The 23,053-nt window shown below is 39.9% G+C and overlaps 1 protein-coding gene across 2 annotated transcripts in view; it reads left to right on the forward strand.

The window, feature by feature from the left end:
- The window catches only part of LOC139478586 (IQ motif and ankyrin repeat domain-containing protein 1-like), a 325,873-nt gene that overhangs the window by 140,113 nt on the left and 162,707 nt on the right, over positions 1-23,053 (forward strand). For both annotated transcript variants that reach the window (XM_071261129.1, XM_071261130.1), the window contains exons 3-4: positions 5,775-5,939; positions 6,195-6,324. In XM_071261129.1, coding sequence (XP_071117230.1) covers positions 5,775-5,939; positions 6,195-6,324 — 295 coding nt within the window. The remainder of the gene's footprint in view (positions 1-5,774; positions 5,940-6,194; positions 6,325-23,053) is intronic.

The following is a 23,053-nucleotide window of genomic DNA, read 5'->3' on the forward strand; positions in this document are numbered from 1 at the left end:
ACTGTACTTGCTGAAATGTAAACAAAGCAAAATTACACTTTTTTAGAGGTACTTTTGTCTAATTGTTGCATATATTGGCTCAATCACACGTTTAAGAATATTCATGGGAAGAGTATCATTGCACTATGGTATTTCAAATATATGCATTACAATGATTTGGTAAATTGAACAGAAACCGTAAAAGTTTCAGTCCTGTGTGACGCCATGACTGACAATAAATCATGCACAATGACGATGGTAGTTATCTGCATTTCTGATTAATTCCCTTTGTTACATTGGAAAAAATGGTAAACAAATAACAGTACGCAAATTTCAGAATGTTTCTGATTACTTATGTGACACATTTATGTATACTCACATGCAAAAGAAACGCAAGTCGAATATGCAGTATACATGTTATTTATTTTCAAAAGTAAAGACAAGAAAAACCAATAGGGCAAGATTGGCAAAAATTTGACTGTAGTTCATCGGCAGTTGTAGGAACTGGGCGCACATTGTGCAGACACCTTTGAACCTCATCCCACAAGTTTTCCATGGGGTTCAGATCAGGGCTGAGGGCTGGCCCCGGTAGAACACGGATGTTGTGTTGTTGCAGAAAGGCCATGGTAGCTCTGGCAACATTTGGACGAGTGTTGTCCTGCTGGAAAATGTGTTGTTGATGTTGTGCAAAAAATGGAACAACGTGGGGTCTGATCACTTGGTCGATATACCACTGAGCAGTGACGCCGTGTCCCCGACCTTGACCAACATTCAGAAAGCACATGGGTCCAAGTCTCGCATTAAGTCCAATCCCTGCCCATATCATGATGCTAGGTCCACCCCATGGATCCCTTTCCACAACATTTCTGTCAGCAAAACGATCACCTCGACTCCGCCAATTTCTGATCTTTCGTCTGCATGGGAAACACAAAAGCGACTCTCATCAGAGAAGATGACATGCCTCCACTCACGATGACGCCAATTGTGATGACCCTGTGCCCACTGAAGTCGTGCTTGTCGATGCCATGGTTGGAGAACAGGACGACATGCTGGTCGGCGACATCTGAGGTTGTTGGAACGGAGACGTCGGATCACAGTGTCCCGGCTAATGTGTCGATTATGTGTTCCTATGGTCTGTCGAGCACTTTCACTTGCTGTTAGGAAAGGATGTCGCTGGTGTTGACAGGTAATCTGCCGAAATTGTCGAGGTGTGGTGACCCTAGGACGCATTGTATCGATGCCTGGTTTCTCTGAATTTGAGTTATACGTGGCAATGTTGACCAAGGAGTGGTAGGTCCGAGAATCGTCCACAGTTTTATACCCACTACAGTTTGTGACAGTTTGTGCATTTTCGATTTCACTAGAAATGGGTGCATGATACCCACATATTCATTGAAATGGTGCGTTTCGGCAATGCGTTTTTTATGTTGTGTTTTTACTCGGGGCTTCCAATATGCAACCAAAAGTATTGATAACACCATCAGGCTTCACTACATGCTAAAACTCGTATCAATTTATGGTTCTGTGTTTGTTACCTATTTGTTTAAAACCACTTGCGTTTCTTTTGCATGTGAGTATATATACGATCCCTCAATCAACGAAAATCCTTCTCTGGAAATCCTGCGTACTGTTGTCAGTGAACACGCCATTTTGTAAAAGTCGGTCACCGATAGTGATGTTAACATTGTTGTACATATTTGGTAATTTCCTTGAGGTGTAAACTTTTAACTCGGCATCCTGTGTGTTCTTTGTTTTTGTCTAATTTGCATTATCATCATCACCTTATAATCCACAGTTATGGCGGAAACCTTTTTGTGTAGGGGCACATTATTTTTGAGTAGTAGGCATTACATAGGATGACGTCACTAATGACAGTGGTGTTATGTATTTATGCGCTTTCTGCGATCATGAGAATAGACAAAATGCATCGATTCAATGCTAAAGAGGTGTGATTTTAGGGAGTGTAAGAAACAGATTACTGAAATCGTGCCTCTCAGATACCATTGATGTTACAACTCATTACATAGCGTATCTAACTCGCTTTTGCATATTAGATACGTTTTGAAACAACTTGTAAGATCAATTGTATCTGACAGACTCTTGTGTAGTAATCTCTATTTATCCACTCCACCATACGTCTTTTTCTGATCCTCCGCTCCACTGTCCTTCTCATTCTGTTCCTCCACTCCACTATCCTTCTCATTCTGTTTCTCCACTCCACTATCCTTCTCTCTGTTTTTCGACTACACCATCTTTCTCTTTCTGTTTCTACACTCCACAATCCATCTTTTTCTATACCTCTGTTCCACTATCCTTCTCTTTCTGTTCCTCCACTACACTATCCTTCTCTCTTTGTTTCACAACTACATCATTTTTCTCTTTCTGTTTCTACACTCCACAATCTTTCTCTTTCTGTTTCTACACTCCACAATCTGCCTTTTTCTATTTCTGCACTCCACAATCTGTCTTCTTCTGTTTCTCCGCTCCACTATGTACACTCCACAATCTGCCTTTTTCTGTTCCTGCACTCCACTATCCTTCTCATTCTGTTTCTCCACTCCACTATCCTTCTCTCTCTGTTTCTCAACTCCACTATCCTTCTCTCTGTTTTTCGACTACACCATCTTTCTCTTTCTGTTTCTACACTCCACAATCCATCTTTTTCTATACCTCTGCTCCACTATCCTTCTCTTTCTGTTCCTCCACTACACTATCCTTCTCTCTTTGTTTCTCAACTACATCATTTTTCTCTTTCTGTTTCTACACTCCACAATCTTTCTCTTTCTGTTTCTACACTCCACAATCTTTCTCTTTCTGTTTCTACACTCCACAATCTGCCTTTTTCTGTTCCTCCACTCCACTATCCTTCTCTCTCTGTTTTTCGACTACACCTTCTTTCTCTTTCTGTTTCTGCACTCCACAATCTGTCTTCTTCTGTTCCTCCACTCCACTATCCTTCTCTCTCTGTTTTTTGACTACACCATCTTTCTCTTTCTGTTTCTACACTCCACAATGTGCCTTTTACTGTTCCTCCACTCCACTATCCTTCTCTTTCTGTTCCTCCACTCCACTATCTTTCTCTCTCTGTTTTTCGACTACACCATCTTTCCCTTTCTGTTTCTACACTCCACAATCTGCCTTTTACTGTTTCTCCACATCACCATCTGTCTCTCTCTGTTTCTCCACTCCACCATCTGTCTCTCTCTGTTTCTCCACTCCACCATCTGTCTCTCTCTGTTTCTCCACTCCACCATCTGTCTCTGTTTCTCCACTCCACTATCTGTCTCTGTTTCTCCACTCCACCATCTGTCTCTGTTTCTCCACTCCACCATCTGTCTCTGTTTCTCCACTCCACCATCTGTCTCTCTCTGTTTCTCCACTCCACCATCTGTCTCTCTCTGTTTTTCGACTACACCATCTTTCCCTTTCTGTTTCTACACTCCACAATCTGCCTTTTACTGTTTCTCCACATCACCATCTGTCTCTCTCTGTTTCTCCACTCCACCATCTGTCTCTCTCTGTTTCTCCACTCCACCATCTGTCTCTGTTTCTCCACTCCACTATCTGTCTCTGTTTCTCCACTCCACCATCTGTCTCTGTTTCTCCACTCCACCATCTGTCTCTCTCTGTTTCTCCACTCCACCATCTGTCTCTCTCTGTTTCTCCACTCCACCATCTGTCTCTGTTTCTCCACTCCACTATCTGTCTCTGTTTCTACACTCCACCATCTGTCTCTGTTTCTCCACTCCACCATCTGTCTCTGTTTCTCCACTCCACCATCTGTCTCTCTCTGTTTCTCCACTCCACCATCTGTCTCTCTCAGTATCTCCACTCCACCATCTGTCTCTCTCAGTATCTCCACTCCACCATCTGTCTCTGTTTCTCCACTCCACTATCTGTCTCTGTTTCTCCACTCCACCATCTGTCTGTGTTTCTCCACTCCACTATCTGTCTCTGTTTCTCCACTCCACCATCTGTCTCTCTCTGTTTCTCCACTCCACCATCTGTCTCTGTTTCTCCACTCCACCATCTGTCTCTGTTTCTCCACTCCACTATCTGTCTCTGTTTCTCCACTCCACCATCTGTCTCTGTTTCTCCACTCCACTATCTGTCTCTGTTTCTCCACTCCACCATCTGTCTCTGTTTCTCCACTCCACCATCTGTCTCTGTTTCTCCACTCCACTATCTGTCTCTGTTTCTCCACTCCACCATCTGTCTCTTTCTGTTACACCACTCCACTATCCTTCTCTCTGTTTCTTGACTACACCATCTTTCTCTTCCTGTTTCTACACTCCTCCATAGGTGTCATTCTGTTTATTATCCACCATCTGTCTCTATCTGTTTCTTCTCTTTCTCTTTCTGTTTCTATACTCCACCATCCGTCTTTTTCTGTTTCTTCATTCCACCAACTGTCTCATTCTGTTTCTCCATTCCATCATCCATCTCCTTCTGTTTCTCCGCTCCTCCATATGTGTCATTCTGTTTATCGTCCACCATCCGTCTTTTTCTGTTTCTCCACTCCACTATCCTTCTCTCTCTCTGTTTCTTGACTACACCATCTTTCCCTTTCTGTTTGTACACTCAACAATCCGGTTTTTTTCTGTTTCTACACTCCACAATCGGCCTTTTCCTGTTTCTTTACGCCACCATCCGTCTTTTTCTGTTTCTTCATTCCACCGTCTCATTCTGTTTCTCCAATCCATCATCCATCTCCTTCCATTTCTCCGCTCCTCCATATGTGTCATTCTGTTTATCGTCCACCACCCGTCTTTTTCTGTTTCTCCACACCACCATCTGCCCCTTTCTGTTTCTCCGCTCCTCCATATGTGTCATTCTGTTTATCGTCCACCACCCGTCTTTTTCTGTTTCTCCACTCCACTATCCTTCTCTCTCTCTGTTTCTCGACAACACCATCTTTCCCTTTCTGTTTGTACACTCCACAATCCGGTTTTTTTCTGTTTCTACACTCCACAATCCGCCTTTTCCTATTTCTTTACGCCACCATCCGTCTCTTTATGTCTCAGAATTCCACAATGGCCGTCTCTCTTTAACCCTGCACCTTTCCAGTTTCTGTCTCTCTGCTCTTTATTTCCTTGGTCCTTGTCCTTGTTATGCTAAAATAACATGTATATGGATGAAAGTGTTAAACATTAGGTAAAGAATTATGTTGTAACTATTAGCATAAATCTAATAAATAATTGATTTTTCTATAAATGTACTAAACACTCTAAAAGGATGGACACATTTTGTTACAGCAACCCCACATAGCAAATTTCTCTGCTGGAAGCATCCTCCGAGCATGACAGGAATATTTTTTTGGTCGTCACAAGGGAGGTCTCAATATTTTTTGTTTTTTCAGAAGGTGTTACTGGAAAGACAAATCACTGTGGACCCCGGCCTTTCATTTTTTCAGAAAAAACTTTTTGCACAAAACAAAACTACATGACTATTTTATTTTGTGTTTTTCTATTTTGAGCCATCCAAAATATAACTATAAGAATGTTTTTGCAGTTATTATAAGGTAAAATCTTCAAATTCTTCTTACTGCGACAAATACATTTGCAGATTTTGGCATTATGTTTCTATAGATACACAAAACATTGATCTAACATATCTCTTGGTTTTTAATGGGTTTTGTCATTCCATGATTGTTTGGGTCCAGGACAATAATGTTGTCATTTTCTTTATAATGACTCATATATCCTCACTGTCAACAATTGAGCACCATACACAGGTACAGGTGTGTGTGAGTGGTGGGATGTTGATCCGAATATTGATCTTGCTTCATGATCCAGGCATTTGTGAAGCTGGTGAAGATGAAACAGGAAGAGGCAGAAAGGGAGAGACAGATAGAAGAAGAGGAAAGGAAGAAAAAGGCTGAACAAAGAAAAAGAATCAAGCGAGTCCTTGAGGCAGCATTTGATGGAGACAATGATGAACTATTGGCTATATTCAGAGAGGTGAGTTGCCATGGCTCTAAGTAGGATCTAGTTGCAACCAAATATTCTCTTTCATGAATAATTTAACTCAAACACTATGTCAGTACCTGGTTGTGTCAGATCCTTCATAATTAACCTATAGCTTACCAGTCTTGCTGAATGCACAAAGGCTTCATTAGTCATTTGTTTTATGTAAAGCCTTCACTTGCTACTAAATAGTTTAATGGTTATAAGTGTCCTTTCATTTCCGGTTAATTACTGCTGTCTCTTCAATAGGTATCTGAACTTGATGACAAGGCTGACGTTGGTCATGATGTCATTGGTCTTGCCATCAGAAACAAACATCTGCTTGCGTTGGTGGAGTGTGCTGATGCTAATGATAACAGTGCCCTGTCAGAAGCTGCCAGTGAGTTGCCCATTATTCATGCGAATATAAAACCTCCATTACATCAGCCCCATAGTTCTTGTATTTTGGCTGTTATCACACTATAAAGTCAAGAGATTTTCAACAGAAGTTCTCTTCACTGTTGACTATCCATAAGTAGTTAAATTACTGTGAGTATCTCCAGCATGAATCCTGCGCATTCACTGCCAGGATACCTCAATACTTTCTTGAGTGTGCGGACATCGAGAAAAAGGAGTCAATTTAATTTCTTTTTTCTGAAGATGTACACAGCACTTACTTGGTTGCTTATCACACTGTAATACAGATCAACAACCTCCAACAGATCATTCCTCACTTGCATGGTTTTTGAGTGATCATAGTTTCTAGTTTAGAGGATTAGGTATTGTGTTGCTGACCTAGATGACATTCCCGGCTCCACCTGCATGTTCTTTGTTTGGGCATTTCAAAATTTCTGATGACCCTCATGATTCCTACTGGAAGTGTCAGGCCTTCTCCTGCTTGGAGTAGATCCGATGTTGGAGTGTGCTCCCCTGGTGTATGGTCTATAGCGAAAGAGACAGCCAAGAAGAAAGTTGCCAGTCTTTCTCCTCGGACAAGGGCTACTTGGCTGATAAGAAGAAGGGAGCTAAATCCCTCTCAGACACTGACTCCTTCCCAAACCACCCCCACACATAACATTGTCTATGTTAGAGAAATTGACAAAGAGACAACAGGAGAGAATGAAGCTGCTGCTCGAGAATACCTTGCAGCCCATAACATTGGAGTCTCTGAGGAGCAGAAAACCAGTGGGCTGAAGGAGCCATTTCAGTCCCAACCCTTCGCTACAGTGTGTACAGGATCTGACTGCACATACTACATGTTTTGTGGAAAGCTGCCACTGCAATGGGTTGTGCTCTGACATTAAACACAGGATTCTTCTGATCCATGGAGAACAATCTACCTACAGATGGCTTGAGTTGAGGTGGTCCGTTGGCCAACAGTTGGATATTTGGAGAATTAGTCACAGTGCTACAGGCAGCATGGATTAACGAAGAAAAGAACCTTCAGTTCCATGGTGACCAGCAGTGCCTTATGGATCTCTTTGGATTGGGATCCAGGTTTTCAATCATTGGCTCATGACATGAGTTCGGATTCAGATCGGCATGGGACACCTATGGACAAAACTTGACTGTGTGGAGAAATTACTGTTGGACATATGCATAGATCTTGATCAGGTGGAGATTGGCTTTACTACTGGTGTACCAAATGAATATTATGAGGATTTAACTGATTATGGGCCAGGACACTCGTTTGCCAACCTTATTGATGAACTATACCATCTGATGCCATACATAAAGCCTTCGGAGGAGGATATGGCAGTATTTCTGATGTTAGAGTCTGCAGTACGGAAGCATTACTCACTACCTTGGTCTAGTTTCAGATCACCAGTCATCAAGCAGGTGGATGTTTGGTATGGGAGACCCAGGAGTGATGAAAAGATGCCACTCAATGTACTTACAGAACCCATGATTTTCATTACCATACACAGTCAAGTCCCGTTAATCCGACATGGTTGGTTGCACATGATTATGTCGGATTAATGAGTATGTCGGTTAAAAGAAATTAAGTAGTATCAAGGTTTGTGATCGTAAATCGGACAACTACACAATAGATAACGATACAAAAACGTAATAAAAAAATAGAAATGAAATATTCATATTGTTATGTTACATTGTTAGCAGAATATGTTTTCTAATCATGGAACCTCTACGGTCCCATGTTTGAAACTGGTACGGCAAAGCTTAAGAAAGCTGCTTTCTAAGTGGCTAGCATTGACTTCCTGGAAGTCATTTCATTGGTTGGTCATAGTTCGTGTAAGGTTGTTCTGAAGTGACCTGTCATGTGATGTCCTCGGCAATAGCGAGAACTTGTATCTGATTTTAATGAGATTGATGTAATCTAAGCATGTGATTAATCCTGTTTTCTTTATTTAAAGCATTAATTGTTTATGGTTAAGCAAGTTTATCTCTGCAGCCATTGTAATATGCAGCTTCCAGCTGACTCATCTCGCATCAAAACACGGGCTGTGTACTCACAGGCAGATGACCACGGAGCACGCTGATCACTGTCGAGTTAACAAGACTGATTAATGAGTGATTTCAGTAATTCGTTGCAAATTAGGTGTGTCGGAGTTGGAGTGCAAGACTGTCGGATTTAATGGGTCTAAATAGCACTGATTGAATCGGTTCCCATCATTAGTGTCGGATAAAGCCGAATTGTTTGATTAACAAGTGTCAGATTAACCAGACTTGACTATACACCTACATTGGATGTAGAATTTAGTCAGGTCGCCTTATATGATCACCACTTATTCTGATGGGACTCCAAGATTTTATTCTGACATCCGTTATGCTATGGATAGGGGTGCTTACATTAACTGGTTTGTGGCTGGTGTCATCACATCATTCTATCACCGTTATCTATGCCTTCTCCGGGCTCTCCATTTTTACACAACAGCAAGCCAGAGGCACAGGAAGCATTTATTTATATTATGCAGGCCAGCATCAGACAAGTACATTACTACTGCAACCATCAAAAAATGACTTAAATCAACCATTTCTGACTGTAAATGGGCACTGTCCACCAACCTCGCTTCATGAAACACAGTATTGGTGGAGCAGGTGGTATTAGTGGAGCAGGTGGTATTAGTGGAGCAGGTGGTATCCTGCGCTCACATAACACATTCACCACTTTGAGAGATATTCTACCTGACCTACTGTGCAATTACAGTATTGGTCATAACACTGTAGCCTCCCTCTTCATGACTGGAGAGAATAGGGGAGGGGGCTGGATCTTCAGGCAGCTACAGCTTTGAAAAGTTAGTTAACCTTTTGTACCTTATTGTCTACTAGGAGTGGCTAGAATACAGGACACCGGATACCTGATTAATACGTGCACAGGAAATAAATATTTACAATCAAACAGTATATATGATATGAAATTACCTGCATTATCCCGCGATATGCCAAGGAGAGGCACGGGCCACCAAGCTGTGGATGCCTGCGCCTATAATAAAACACAAGATGAGATTGGATTAAATGGCAGAGGGTGTGCAGGTACTAGTGGGCTACTAGCCACAAGTGTGCAGGTATTAGTGGGCTACTAGCCATGGGCACTAGCGTGGCCAACAGCGATTCGAAGCTAGCGCTGCTGGCCTGAGACCGCTACCACTGTCCAGCCCCCACGCTAGCATATTTAAACGCTACCATTGCTTGGCAACTTCCACGCTGCCAAAATCAGATACCAGATGCCTGGCCCCATAAGTAAAACCATTGTCGGGACTACCGCTGCGGACCCAACTGTCAGCTAGCGCTTGACAAGATGACATCCGCCACCAGGCCCATATACGTGGCAATTGGTTGCCCAACGTAAGTTATTTTACGATTCCCCAGCTTAAAAGTCCGGAAAGACAAGGTTCCCACAGAGAAGCAGGTAACCCCGGAAAGGTTCCCACTGAAAAGTAGGTAGCCTTAAGCCCAAGTATTTATTTGGAAGCAAGGTAATTTGTTACTAGTAGTGTAGCCCACCTCGACATAGTTTATTGTTGAGACATGTATTCACATATATACATATATACAGATATTTAGAAGGCATGTTTATTTTACATATTCACACATATCAGGGGTGTGAGCAAAGTTTAGGGGGGTCTGGGGGCATGCCCCCCCTGAAATTTTTAAAACATTTGATTGCATTTTAAGCAATTTTGTGCAGTTTGAACAACATTCACACCAAGAAATGTAATAAGTCAATGGCAAAAGTCAATAAGTCAAATAAACAAGATGGCAGATGCAGTAAAATTTCGAAGTTAAATCAGTACTTTTAAAAAATCGGGCATAGCTTTCGCGCACCTGGCTACCCGCCTGGTCTGGGAGCAATACTGCCATAAACTTCAACCCCCATCCCCCAGACACAAGGACAACTGTCACCAGCGTGCGATGTCTGACCCTTTCCCCATGTTGAAGCATATTGAAGAAAACTTACCTTGTACTTACCTTTTGATGAAAAAACAAAACTCCATTGCAAACATAAGACATTAATACAACATATATCCCAATGTTATGGGGTTTTGGACGCTGAAGAAACATTCATAGTTTTCTCGCTAATCACAAGAACTGTAAAACATCTCATTCACTTACAGGCTAAATGACAACTTTATCTTAAAAACAAGCCATCAGCTGACACAATTTCTGTGTGATGCCACACCCCACGTTATAGTTCAATTATTCGTGATAGAAAACGTATGATGTCCGAAAACCTATGCTGGTGAAAGCTCTGATCGAAAACAGGACAATCCGCGACGGTTGTCAGGTTTTCGATCATATTTTTTGGAGGGTTTTTTTTTCAATTTTTTATTTAATTTTTACACGGAAGATGATTGTTTCTGAGAACTGCTGTTTTAAAAAACGCAATTTTCCGCGTTTCCGCGGAGTTTTCACATCCCTGCATATACATATATAAAGCTATTAAGAAGGCATGTTTCTTTAAATATATCAGAATCGTTTGAAAGGTAGTCATTTACATATATACAAGCGCCCGAAAACCTATTTTACATATGTACAGGTTTATTTACATATACAATCTGCTCTGCTGGTACCTGTAATAGATGCTCGCTGAAGAAAAGAAGTGATTAGAATTCCAGGCGAAGAGGACACATACTGGTTGAAAAGGAAAGATAAGGAGTGGCAAGCTGGGTTGGTGGGTGGGTGGGAAAGCGATTAGATACAGCAAAACGCATGTGTACTTGAAGAAAGACAGTGCTCGAATGGTGGACTATAGGATGTAACAAAGGAGATAAGTAGTATAGACAATGACAGTTCTGGACCACTTCCACTGGAGCCAGATTTATATACCTATACTGCAATACAGAGGGAATTTTTTATGCAAAGTGATGATGCGATTCAACGATCGTCATGATTCGTATCAAAAGAAACATCAATATTAATTAATAATGGATAAAATTTACTATAGCCCACGAGGATGTTGGAAAGGTATAGGAGCAATACAAAAATTAGCCACCACGGCTAAGGTATCTAAAGATGTGGCCAAGGATTGGCTAAAGAAACAAGTGATGTGGCAAATATACTTACCGGCACCACGTTATATCCCAAGGAAGAAGTTTGATATTTTTACAACGATTGAAGTTCATCAGGCTGACCTCTTGTTTCTTCCACATGATAAGGTAAGACGCAAAACGTATAAATACGCTTTAACCGTAGTGGATGTGGCTAGTCGATACAAGGAGGCTGAACCATTAACCTTGAAAGATTCAACAGAAATAGCTAATGCACTGAGCCACATATATATAAACGCGGATCACTAAAATGGCCTAAGCTATTTCAAATTGATCCTGGTCGCGAGTTTATGGGATCAGTAACTAAACTATTATCAAAGCACGGTGTCGAAATCAGGCGTGGTGAAAAAGAGGCCCACTGTAGTCAAGCTATCGTTGAAAGATTGAACTGGACATTAGCGGAACATTTGTTTGGATATCAGTATGGGATTGAAATGAAATTCGGAATGGTTAAGATCAACCAAATGGGTCACACTTTTATCAGCTGTTGTATCAGCACTGAATAATGAAGTAACGAGATTAATCAGGAAGAAACCATTCAATGTGATTAAAATGAAATCTGTAACTTCCAAATCTTCAGCACTGAGGAGAGGCAAAAGAACAAAAACTTCCGGATAGAGTAAGGGTAAGATATTTATACCAGCACGATGAACTCGAAGGAGGCCAACAGTGTGCAACCAATCCGATTTGGATATATAACATAAGTCGGTTGTTTATGGAAGAAGGAGAGCCTATTCTTTATTATCTTAAAGATGGACCGGGCAGGGGATTTGTACAAGAAGAGTTGTTCATAGTTCCCAACAATACAGTATTACCACCATAACCATAAGCATAGGTAGTTACACCATCCTTATCAATCCATCTCTTTGTATCTAAGGGGGATAATGATGTCTTGTTCATTCTTAATCCATATATCCTATGATTGTAACTTCTTAAAGAGTTCATCTCGTGTTTGAACGTTCTACTGTTGAATAATGATTCTTTATACTGTTCGTGTTTGATATGTTTTTTACCACATACTTCTCAACGCCCTTAGCGTTTCTTATCTCTCCATTATCGGACTTCCTTATAGAATACATCTTAGGTCTTTATCCGACATACTCCGCTATAGGAGTCCCAGCACATTCATCCTTCATCTTACCTAACACCTTTTTATTTACTACGCTGTGCAGTGGATTATCTTTTGGGTAATCGCTTGTGTCGTACATATCTATTTTTTCTGCCATATCTTTATACACATCCTCGGTTTGTATTTCCATCAACAAAGAATCTGTGTCGGTATATAACACCTCGCATCTATCGCCGTTTTGCTTCTTAAGTTCGTTGTAATAAAAGTCATACATTAAGTGTTTTGACAAGTCGAGAATACTCATACCGACGTACACCGGTCTGTTGAATTTTATATTACTTTTCTGCATATGCAACGCGGCTAAGTCGTTATCGAATATCTTGCTTCTGTTAAAAGCCGGACTGGCTATAAGTTTTCTGAGTCTTTCTTCCTCATTAGATCTGACTAATTTAACATCAACATGCTTCCTTAGATTGTCCATAGTTTTACCAAATACTGAGTTATTCATGAGCTTATATAGATTCTTTTCGAAATCGCTGGTAGCTATCTTTCTTAAATCTGTGTTCAACCTTATATAGGGCTCCATCCAAGGGCTTTGATCGAACTTTAGAACACTGTGTAGTTTCTTACACAGTTAGATATAACTGGAGATTTCTGTAGTGAACTATATATTTTGTCTTATCCATCAAATTTGGGACGAGCTTTTTCTACGTTAGCGAACCTACTATTACCCATCGACGAATGTTGATATTCCAACATCCAATCTTTATTAACCATTAATCTTTCGGGAGCTAGCGGATAACTGTTATGATCTTTATGTAACAAACTTGGATATTCCAAGTCAACTTCTAGTATGTACCCTTTATTCGCATCATTCACATTGATATCATTCACTTCGATGTCATCAACCCACTCAAAACCACCCGTGGGTAAAGGTTGACTCACAGCCCATCCTTACAAATTGTTAGCGTCGAGATATAATATGTGCGTGTCGGGTTAACTCGGATCGTATCCTTCCACTAATTTATTATTAGCCTTAGAATACCTTTTCGCCGCCATCGATATACCACCTCTTAATCCTTTCTCAATAAACAAGTGCATATCGTAATCTGTGAGTAGTTTTAGTTCTACGCCGGTCTTCTTCAACAATGCATCCCACGATAGTCCAGGACTGGCATAGTACCATGCCGGGTCCAAGCCGTATTGTTGCAATTATGTCTTTTTAAATATCTTGAATATATCGGCGAGTAACAGTACATCGTTTTTTAAGTACAGATCGTGATGATCGCCTAAATTCTTACAACCTAATTTATCCCACACCGTCAGAGCGTGTTCATAATCGGCATCTGTTATTTTAGATTCTGTTAAGTTACTATAGAAGGATTCGAGGTGTGGTAATTCAGTTTCGTCAAATCTAGACCAATCATCCATATATTCGTAAGGATATACACCTTTTCTCAGCAACAAATGACGTGTTAACCTCTCGGTATATTGATTTGTTATCGCAAAATCATCGGGATTGTTCGCATTAGCTAAATTGTCCAGGGAAGATAACAGAAACTGTACGGAGTCTATGAATCTAAGCCCATTACTTTGCTTTATTCTAGATTTCCCATCCTTGTCCCTATAATGTATAGGTTTAGTCAACGAGAACGATATGTATTTTTCCATATTACAGCGATCCCTCGCTATTGTGCTCTCCGATAAAGCGCTACCTCGGTTACTACGCAAGGTAACGTATGGCTCCCAAAATTTATGTACACTCTTTATACTGAGAGTTTTACACAGACATGATTGTATTCTTGTTCGTTGTTCATTTGCACATAACGCTTCTCATTGCATAATCAACTGTTTATCACTGAATGGAGTTCTAATAATCTATTTGAAAACATCCGCGGCAAGTCCCGGAAATATGATTGTTGTGCTAGTTAACTTTTCACATTATACATCTTTGATCTTAGAAGCGCATGCATGCAATGAAAGAGAACCACACGCGAAGTTCATATTCTTAATTAGTGGGCAATCCAATTTGAGGCAACACTGTCAACTCACATGTAGTTACTGTCACAACATGACGGTCATTCCTTTTGATTCGGATCAAGTAACCGTATCAAACCAATTAATCTTGCTTGAATGTGTATCTATATTTGTATGAATGCGCACATGTAATAAATTCTAGTGCTGGTCAAAACTCGTTTTCCGTATTTTAAGCAACATGACCAATCAATGCCACTGAAACACTCTGTACTTGCGTAAGGAATTGTGATTGGCTCTTCACTCAGAGCGTCTGTTACTACCATTATCGATCGATATTTTCATATATGTAATAGAGCAGGAAATGAGACCAGAAACTGATGATCATTTTACCCCAGTAAGAGGGATAGTCATATTATATATCAAATGAAAGCTTGAAACATATGGATTACAAAAATGCATGTCATAATAAAAACGAGTTGGACAGTTTTTTATATCAGGCATTTGAATGTAGGTAAATTTCGGTCAATTTTCTATGCTATTCCAAAATAAAATGACGGCAATACATACTTCATTGCTTGTAAAGTATTTCATAGGGAGTCATTATGATGGCCACAGAATCTCTACAAATATAGATTCTGGAGAACAGCTTGTACAGTAAGTCATCCAAATAGGTATTGTACTTATATTGTACTTAAGTATCAGTGTAAGCCTGTGCAAAGACAGTTAAAAGTTAATAATTTCTTGTTAACTACTAACATGGCTTTATCCATGTAGCTATAGCTACTACCCTTTATGGTATGTTACATTGTTAGACAATTTCGCGCAGTATAAACAATGATTTTAACAGTTTCAACGAGACACCTTCACAGCGTTCGCAACATTCACAGCGTTCACTTAAGTCCAAGGGTGGTGTCAACATCGATAAATTTAAATGACTGAAAGATCCATCCTTGGGTTCAAAATGATGGATTACACAACCGTATATTCGACAAATTACTTAATTATGACATATTGTTCAATACTCTTATAAGGCTATTCAAGATGTTTTTTGCATGACTTGCTTCAACAGTACGTTGACCAGTTCGACACGACTGAAGGAGTGATGACGAAGGGTACAAACACAGGCTGGTCAACCAGTGTGTCGATTTGCAGTGGTAACGCTATACGAGTTGATAAGGAGTACATGATCCTTTTTTTGAAACAAACGAGGGAATGTAATCATATTTATACAATTCATTTTATTTTGACAAAGAATTCAAATACAACAAATGAGTTGACAGATCCCGTGCATACACAAATAACATCCGGTATCTTCGGATAACTCTTGTACAGTTTCAAAGAGTATATGAATTATCATAAATTTCTTGCAATCAATTGCTGAAATATATCTGCTTGTATCCAAATAGAAAGGAATTGAAAATTTATAATGAAAATATGTTATGAGCATTAAAGTAATTTGGGCTAACATCAAGCACTGTAATAACATACTCTCTTAAAATTCCAATGAAATGACTGGTGACTTACCAAAAAGTCAAATTATATTTTGCTCTGATTTTTTTAACCTAGTTCTAATTGCCTACCCTTATCACTTTTTTCTGAAATTGAGTTAAAACTTCTAAATTTGAGACAGCTATATATGTCTTCAGAGGGTATTTCATACACTATGTAACAACTGTTTTACCCCATTTCAAATTTGATTTCATGCTGAATTGCTCTTTTCAACTACTGCTAACACACTTTATATGCAATGTTTGTGGCATGCTATCAACTACGTAGAAGATACTACCATCTGAGTAGAAAATACTATCATCTACGTAGAAGATACCATCATCTACGTAGAAGATAATTTCAACAACGTAAGTAATGATAGTATCTTCTACGTAGATGATAGTATGCCATGTAGATACTATCGTCCACTTACATACTTTCATCTACGTACATGATACTGTCATCTAGAGTATGTAGAAGTGCAGTCATATATGTGATACCAATGACATAGAGCTCACATTTACTGTCATTACATACACACCTACATGCGCACACACACATACATACATACATACATACATACACACATACACACCTACATGCGTGCACATACATACATACATACATACATACATACATACATACATACATACATACCTATGTGTGTATGTGTTTCTATGTATGTGTGTGTTGCTGTGTATATGTGTGTTGCTGTGTGTGTGTGTGTGTGTGTGTGTGTGTGTGTGTGTGTTGGTGTGTGTGTGTGCTGATGAGGGCATAGTATCGGAGATAAATATAATTTGGTTTCTTAGTTAGTCACTATTCTTTTCATTGGAATGTTAAGAAGGTATGCTATAATTTCAATATTTTATTACAGTGCTTGATGTTAGCTTATTTTATTTTAATCCTCTTAAACCCCCAGAGAAGATTATCCTCTGAGGTAGTTTTTGTCCGTATATACGTCACAAATTAGTGATAACTTATGAAAAACGTAATTATCTGTTTCGAAAATTATGTACCACATTATACGTGAGGTACCAAATTTGGTATCCAGGTTGCTTGACGCAATCCACCAACGATTGCCTAGTTTAATGATCTTAGAATACTCTTCGTATAAGGTCACAGAGAATATTTACGTTAGTGACAAAACCCTTTTCATCATAGATTTTCCATCCTTTCAACTTGATCAAAACAGATATATTTCAGCAATAATTGATTGCAACAAATTTATTATACATTCTGATGCTCTTTGAAACTCAACACGACATGCCCGAAGATACAGGATATTATTTGTGTATGCTTTGAATTATGATTTCGTGCCATTATCATGATGGATTCTGTTTTTGTTGTTGGGGCAAGGAGTTATTAGACTCTCAACCCGTTTTGATATAATTATTACACTTTGCAACTTTATTACAAAACGGGTTGTAACAGTGCAGCGTATCTATTATGCTACGAGATCCAAATTCATGGTGCATTTGAATGGCTAGACACAAATGAAAAGGGTTTTTTGTGTTTGTTGAGGCATAAACTAAACACTCTGCAAGAGCAACTGCCTTTCGATGTATGTCATCTGACGGCGTGTATAAAGCTGCATTCAACTCGAAAGCTTTTCTGTCTATCAACCATAGTACAAACTGCAACAAACTGTCATGAACAACCTGTTTGGACACCTCTAGAGAAACTCCACTGGAGGCTGGATAAGAATCCTTCTTTTTGTCTTGCATTATGTTGTGTCTCAAAATCGTGACTGCATTTCTAAGAGTTAACATTTTGTTTTCCTCATTGAAAGCATCCCCATCATCATCATCATCACAATCAAACCTTGCCAAGTGTAGCTCCCCCTTGGGTATGTGCGCTGCGTAGATTACATCAGCCAGAGTTATTGAACTGCTGAGTAACATGTTTGGTGACCCCTTTGCCAGCAATCTTCTGCACTGATATTCTGTCGCCGAAAAAAGGAACAGAGTCTTGTTTTAAGTTTGTCAGTTTTGTAGTTGCTGTTGTTTAAGGACTGATTTGTTATGGGTTCATTATATCTTGCTGTGATTTTTGCCATTGATAGAGCTTTTCCTTCTGTGAAAGGATCGATTTCTCCTCCACTAGTTTTGCAAATGCCTCATCATACACAGATTCCTCAGAAATTGTGTCATCATCGTCATTGTCATTCATATGCATATGTTGTACTTGATTGGCTGCTCTCAGAAATCGTTTCATACAAGTCACATGATATAAACCTTCTTTGGCAATTAAATCTTTTATCCTCCCAATTACATCCATGTCCCCCACCGTTATTGCTGCTGCATTTAGGTCACCAGCTCGTTCAAAAGACTGAATTGTGTGTAGTTTGTTGTTACCATGATGCTTTTTGAAGCCACAGATTAAACAAGTCGACCACTTTATTGATTTGATAGATCTAGTGGACTGCGCGTTTGTACTTACAGTCACCTTAGAAGCAGTTTTTGGGAGTATTGCCTGTGTTGCATATTTGACATTTTGCTTACTGGTGTAGGATTTGAAACAAGATCTATGGTATGATAATGTCAGTTAATCATCATGCTTGACGTTTATGATGCGACGCAATACTTCATCTCGACGACTGTGTGCAGCTGAGACTACACTTTTTGAACCATGGATTGTTCCTAATGTGATGTCCCCGTCCTATCGCCCACAAATCAGACACTGTTCGTGTACATCATTAAAAGACAACTTGAGTTTTTTCGTACTGGTGCCAGCTTTAGAGGGCTGGGGTCGCTTGAATTGCAAGGTTCCATAATTAATCTGTAAATAAATCATAAGTCTGTGCTTGTGTTTTTCTTACAGAAAATATTCAACTAGATTTCTTTTTGCTTTCTGTTATTAGAACGTGTAAACTGACAGAGGCCTTTGTAATCATTAATAGCGAGGAGGAGAGCAGTATTAACCTTTGGCAGCGCGGCACGGTGTACTCCGTGTCTAGGCCTAATTCATACACATAACACTTTTGTTTTTGGTCTCATTAAATCAGAAAAAATATATAATACACAACGTTTGTCGTCATTAAGATCATTTAGCCAAAATATTCAATTTATCCTACTATTTAATACAGATACACATGGCAAGTGGCAGGCTGCTATCAATGAAATGTATGGGTCAGCGTTTCCCGAAGCATATTCACTGTATATTTTAATAAATCTTTATAATTTGAATTTATATTCGCTACAATACCAACGTTAACTGTGTGATATGTCTTGCATGAGCAGTATTTACCTCATTATTTATTTCCTGCGGTCATTGTGCGTTTGTGTTTACGTTTAGTGACAACAAGGGAGATCACTCCCAGCTGAGGATGTATGGACAACTACTTTTATATATACAGACATATCGGCGTTTTCCGATGAATATTTTGTTCCAAATTTCTAGATAAATGTCCATGGGAAATTCATTATGACAAATTTATTTTGATTCTACATACATTAAACTTTACCAAAATGCATACAAAAGGTATACCTCTTTCAGGGGCATAATAATATATTTTTCAATGGGAAATCCGGGAATGTTTGCTCGGCTAAATATAAGTAGAGTACTTTCACATTGAATGTGACAGTTTAGGCTTGTAAATATAACAAACGGCGAAAACAAAATGGATATATTTTTTACACTATGAACAACTTGTATCATTGCAATGTGCGAGACAAGGCGAAGATCCTGAGATTGGCCAAGCACCCCGCATCCGCCTCGGTTAAACAGCTCATCGTCTATAACGCCCACCAATTATTTGGACCCCATTGGTAGTGTTGTAGCGAGGGATCACTGTATGTGAGTGCCAATGTGTTGTCATTGTTTGGGGCAAGATGAATTCTTATTTTTCTTTCATGCAGTATAAGGTGGAATATGAAACTCTTACACCAAAATATCTGATCCATAAACACATCGTTTGGATGAGTGGAAATTTGTAGGCTGCTTTACCCATATGTTGTTTTTTTGTTGCCAAATGCTGGAAAAAATGTCATTTTGTCCTGGAGTTGTATTTTCCTGTCTTTTTAGAAGAAAGTTTGTGCTATCATTAACAGTGCAAAAATTAGGATTTGTGCAGAAACAACAAAACAAGAAGTAAAATACACAATTTATTATAAAACTTGGCACATATTGGGAGCTGGCTCGGTTGTTGCTTATGAATGATATAAGTTTTGTAAGATTGGTTGCAGAGGCAAGCCGGCCTGGACAACCGTGGGGAAGCAGCTGATTGTAGGGGCAAGCCGGCCTGACAAAGAGCTGTGTGTGTGCAGGGGCAGTAGCCGGCCTGCGAAGAGGGATATGAATTATGATTGGAATGTGAAAATGAATTGGGGGAGATTATGAAATAAAATGCCACAGAGTAAAGAATAAGGTATGAATGTTAAGCAACAGCCGGCACAACTCCGAGGAGGTAGCATGGGGTGGCCGGAGGGCCGAGAAAATTGGTGAAACATGGCGGACGAAAAACTGAGAAGGAACATAGAATACACATGCGCAACATGTCGGAAATAATAAAGACCTTGATGCACCGTGAATAATATTTAAGAAATGGTGCCTGCGAATTATTAATAGAAATGTACAAGACATAGATGCTGATATTACATATTGATATAAAGAAAAAGATAATAGTTGATGAAATACGTAAGTATATTTAGGATTACAATAAAATTGTGAAGGTACATTATGTAGCTGTGAGACAACGGAAGTACACAAGGTATAAAAATAGACGGGATGTGAGGTAAACACGTGCTTGGATATACATAGAAAAAATGTTAAAGTAATTATGCATTGATGGATTAATTTAGGAAAAGGCAAGTGAGTAAAAGGGAATTAAAGAAATATTTAGTGGAATAATATTACATAATGAAGGGAATAGCTGATAAAATAGTAAGAGTATGCAGGGAGGTAGTGGTAATTATTTCTGCACAAAAAAATTTATTAAATTTACATTTTGTGCAGAAACAACAAAACAAGAAGTAAAATACACAATTTATTATAAAACTTGGCACAAATTGGGAGCTGGCTCGGTTGTTGCTTATGAATGATATAAGTTTTGTAAGATTTGGTTGCAGGGGCAAGCCGGCCTGGACAACCGTGGGGAAGCAGCTGATTGTAGGGGCAAGCCGGCCTGACAAGAGCTGTGTGTGTGCAGGGGCAGTAGCCGGCCTGCGAAGAGGGATATGAATTATGATTGGAATGTGAAAATGAATTGGGGGAGATTATGAAATAAAATGTCCAAAGCGAGGTAACAACCGAGAGCCCCCAATGAATATAAGGTGAAAAGTAGAATAAATATATACATGGAATGATGGTTTAGGAACATTGATACAACGATAATACTGAAGTAAATAAATACTCATACTAGGTGCAGTAGGGTGATCGAGGCAGGTATCAATACCTGCGCGAAGGTAGACGAAACGGATACCTGCTAGGTAGTTCTTGACTGTAGCACATTGGAGATGCAGGACGCTGAAGCAGTAGGCAATGAAATACTGTAGCAGTATCTCACTTATAACTGGCAGCTGGTGATGGTTGCGTAGAGGATGGCACAGTTGATATCTGATGAGGAAGTTAAGGTAGCTCTGATAACCCGTAGAGTAGGTAGTCACTGTGTGCGGGGCGAGGGAAGCTGTCCACATGTTGACTAACTGCTGGTTCAGTACCATGTCACGGCTGAGCTGTCTGGGCACGGCGTGGCGCTGGGGGCTGCATGAGGGGCTAGCTGGCGGAACCTGTGGAACTGAAAGCATGAGAGAGCATCAGCAAGTTCATATGCGCTCCCTGTACATGCTTGGCTAAGATGACATAGTTATGAGTGGCAGATAACCAAGTGAGTTTACGCATTAATGCCATGATGTGCTTACAACGAGCTCTGCCTTTCTTAATGATATGAACGACAGCGAGATTGTCACAACGAAACAAGATCTTTCGTTTAAACCATTGTTTTCCCCACACGAAAGCTGCTACCCCAATGGCATAGAGTTCCAAGAACGCGGTACACTTCATCAAAGTAGAGTTTGATCTGATCTCTGGGGGCCAAGTATCGGCAAACCACTCTCCTTTGAAAAAAACACCAAAGCCTGTAGATGTAGCTGCGCCAGTGAATAGTTCGATGTCGTAGGAATCCGTGATTCGGATATCGTGGAAAAAGGACACACCGTTCCATTGAAGAAGAAACTCTCTCCACATGCACAGATCTAATCGGCATTCCTTAGACAACGAAACGTGGTGATGTAGTTTGCTGACTGTCGTGGATAAGCTGATTAGATAAGAGACGAAAGCTGTACCGGGAGGTATCACTCTGCCTGCGTAATTGAGATGGCCAAGCAGGGAGAGTAGCTCCCACTTCGTACACTTTTTCTTGTGCATGAAGGTTTCAATGAAGCTGATAATCCGCAGCACTTTGTCTTGGGGTAGATGAGCAGACATAGTAGTGGAATCCAATATGATGCCTAGATACTCTAATCTTGTTGTAGGACCCACAGTCTCCTTGGCTGATAGAGGAATGTTGAGCAGCTGGAAAACATAACGTAGGTCTGTCATGGTTTTATCCGCTGGGTAGCTGGCAGAATCAACTGTCAAAAAATCGTCCAGGAGGTGAAGAATATGCTGAACATGGTAATTGTGTTGGAGAATCCAGCAGAGGGCTTGAGACAGGTTGTTGAAAATTTTGGGGCTTGACCTGCATCCGAAAGCCAAACGTTTGTAGAAATAGTAACTACCGCGCCATTTGAATCCGAAGTAAGGCCAAAAGTCTTTCTGAATAGGGACCTGTGTAACCTTAGGTTCCGGGTACTTTACCCTTCTACCTATGGTCACTTCTACTTATCAACTACTCCTCGGTTCTAGGGATGATGTAGCTCTCTTTTTTAAAATCACAAGTCAGATGGTTTGCTCCAGTCCTTTTTATTTATGATAAAGTTAATCATAAATACACACACATGGTCCTCAGATATGTTCTTGTTGTTGCCTGATATACATACAACACATACCTAGATGATGGTTGAAGAGCCTGATGGTTTTTCTGATGAACGTTAACTCTACTTCTTTTCTGACTCGGGATCCCAAAACCACAGTGAACCGTTCTG

The sequence above is a fragment of the Haliotis cracherodii genome, unplaced genomic scaffold (assembly GCF_022045235.1).
Source record: "Haliotis cracherodii isolate W230 unplaced genomic scaffold, xgHalCrac1.p SCAF_4, whole genome shotgun sequence".
Classification (NCBI taxonomy): Eukaryota; Metazoa; Mollusca; class Gastropoda; order Lepetellida; family Haliotidae; genus Haliotis; species Haliotis cracherodii.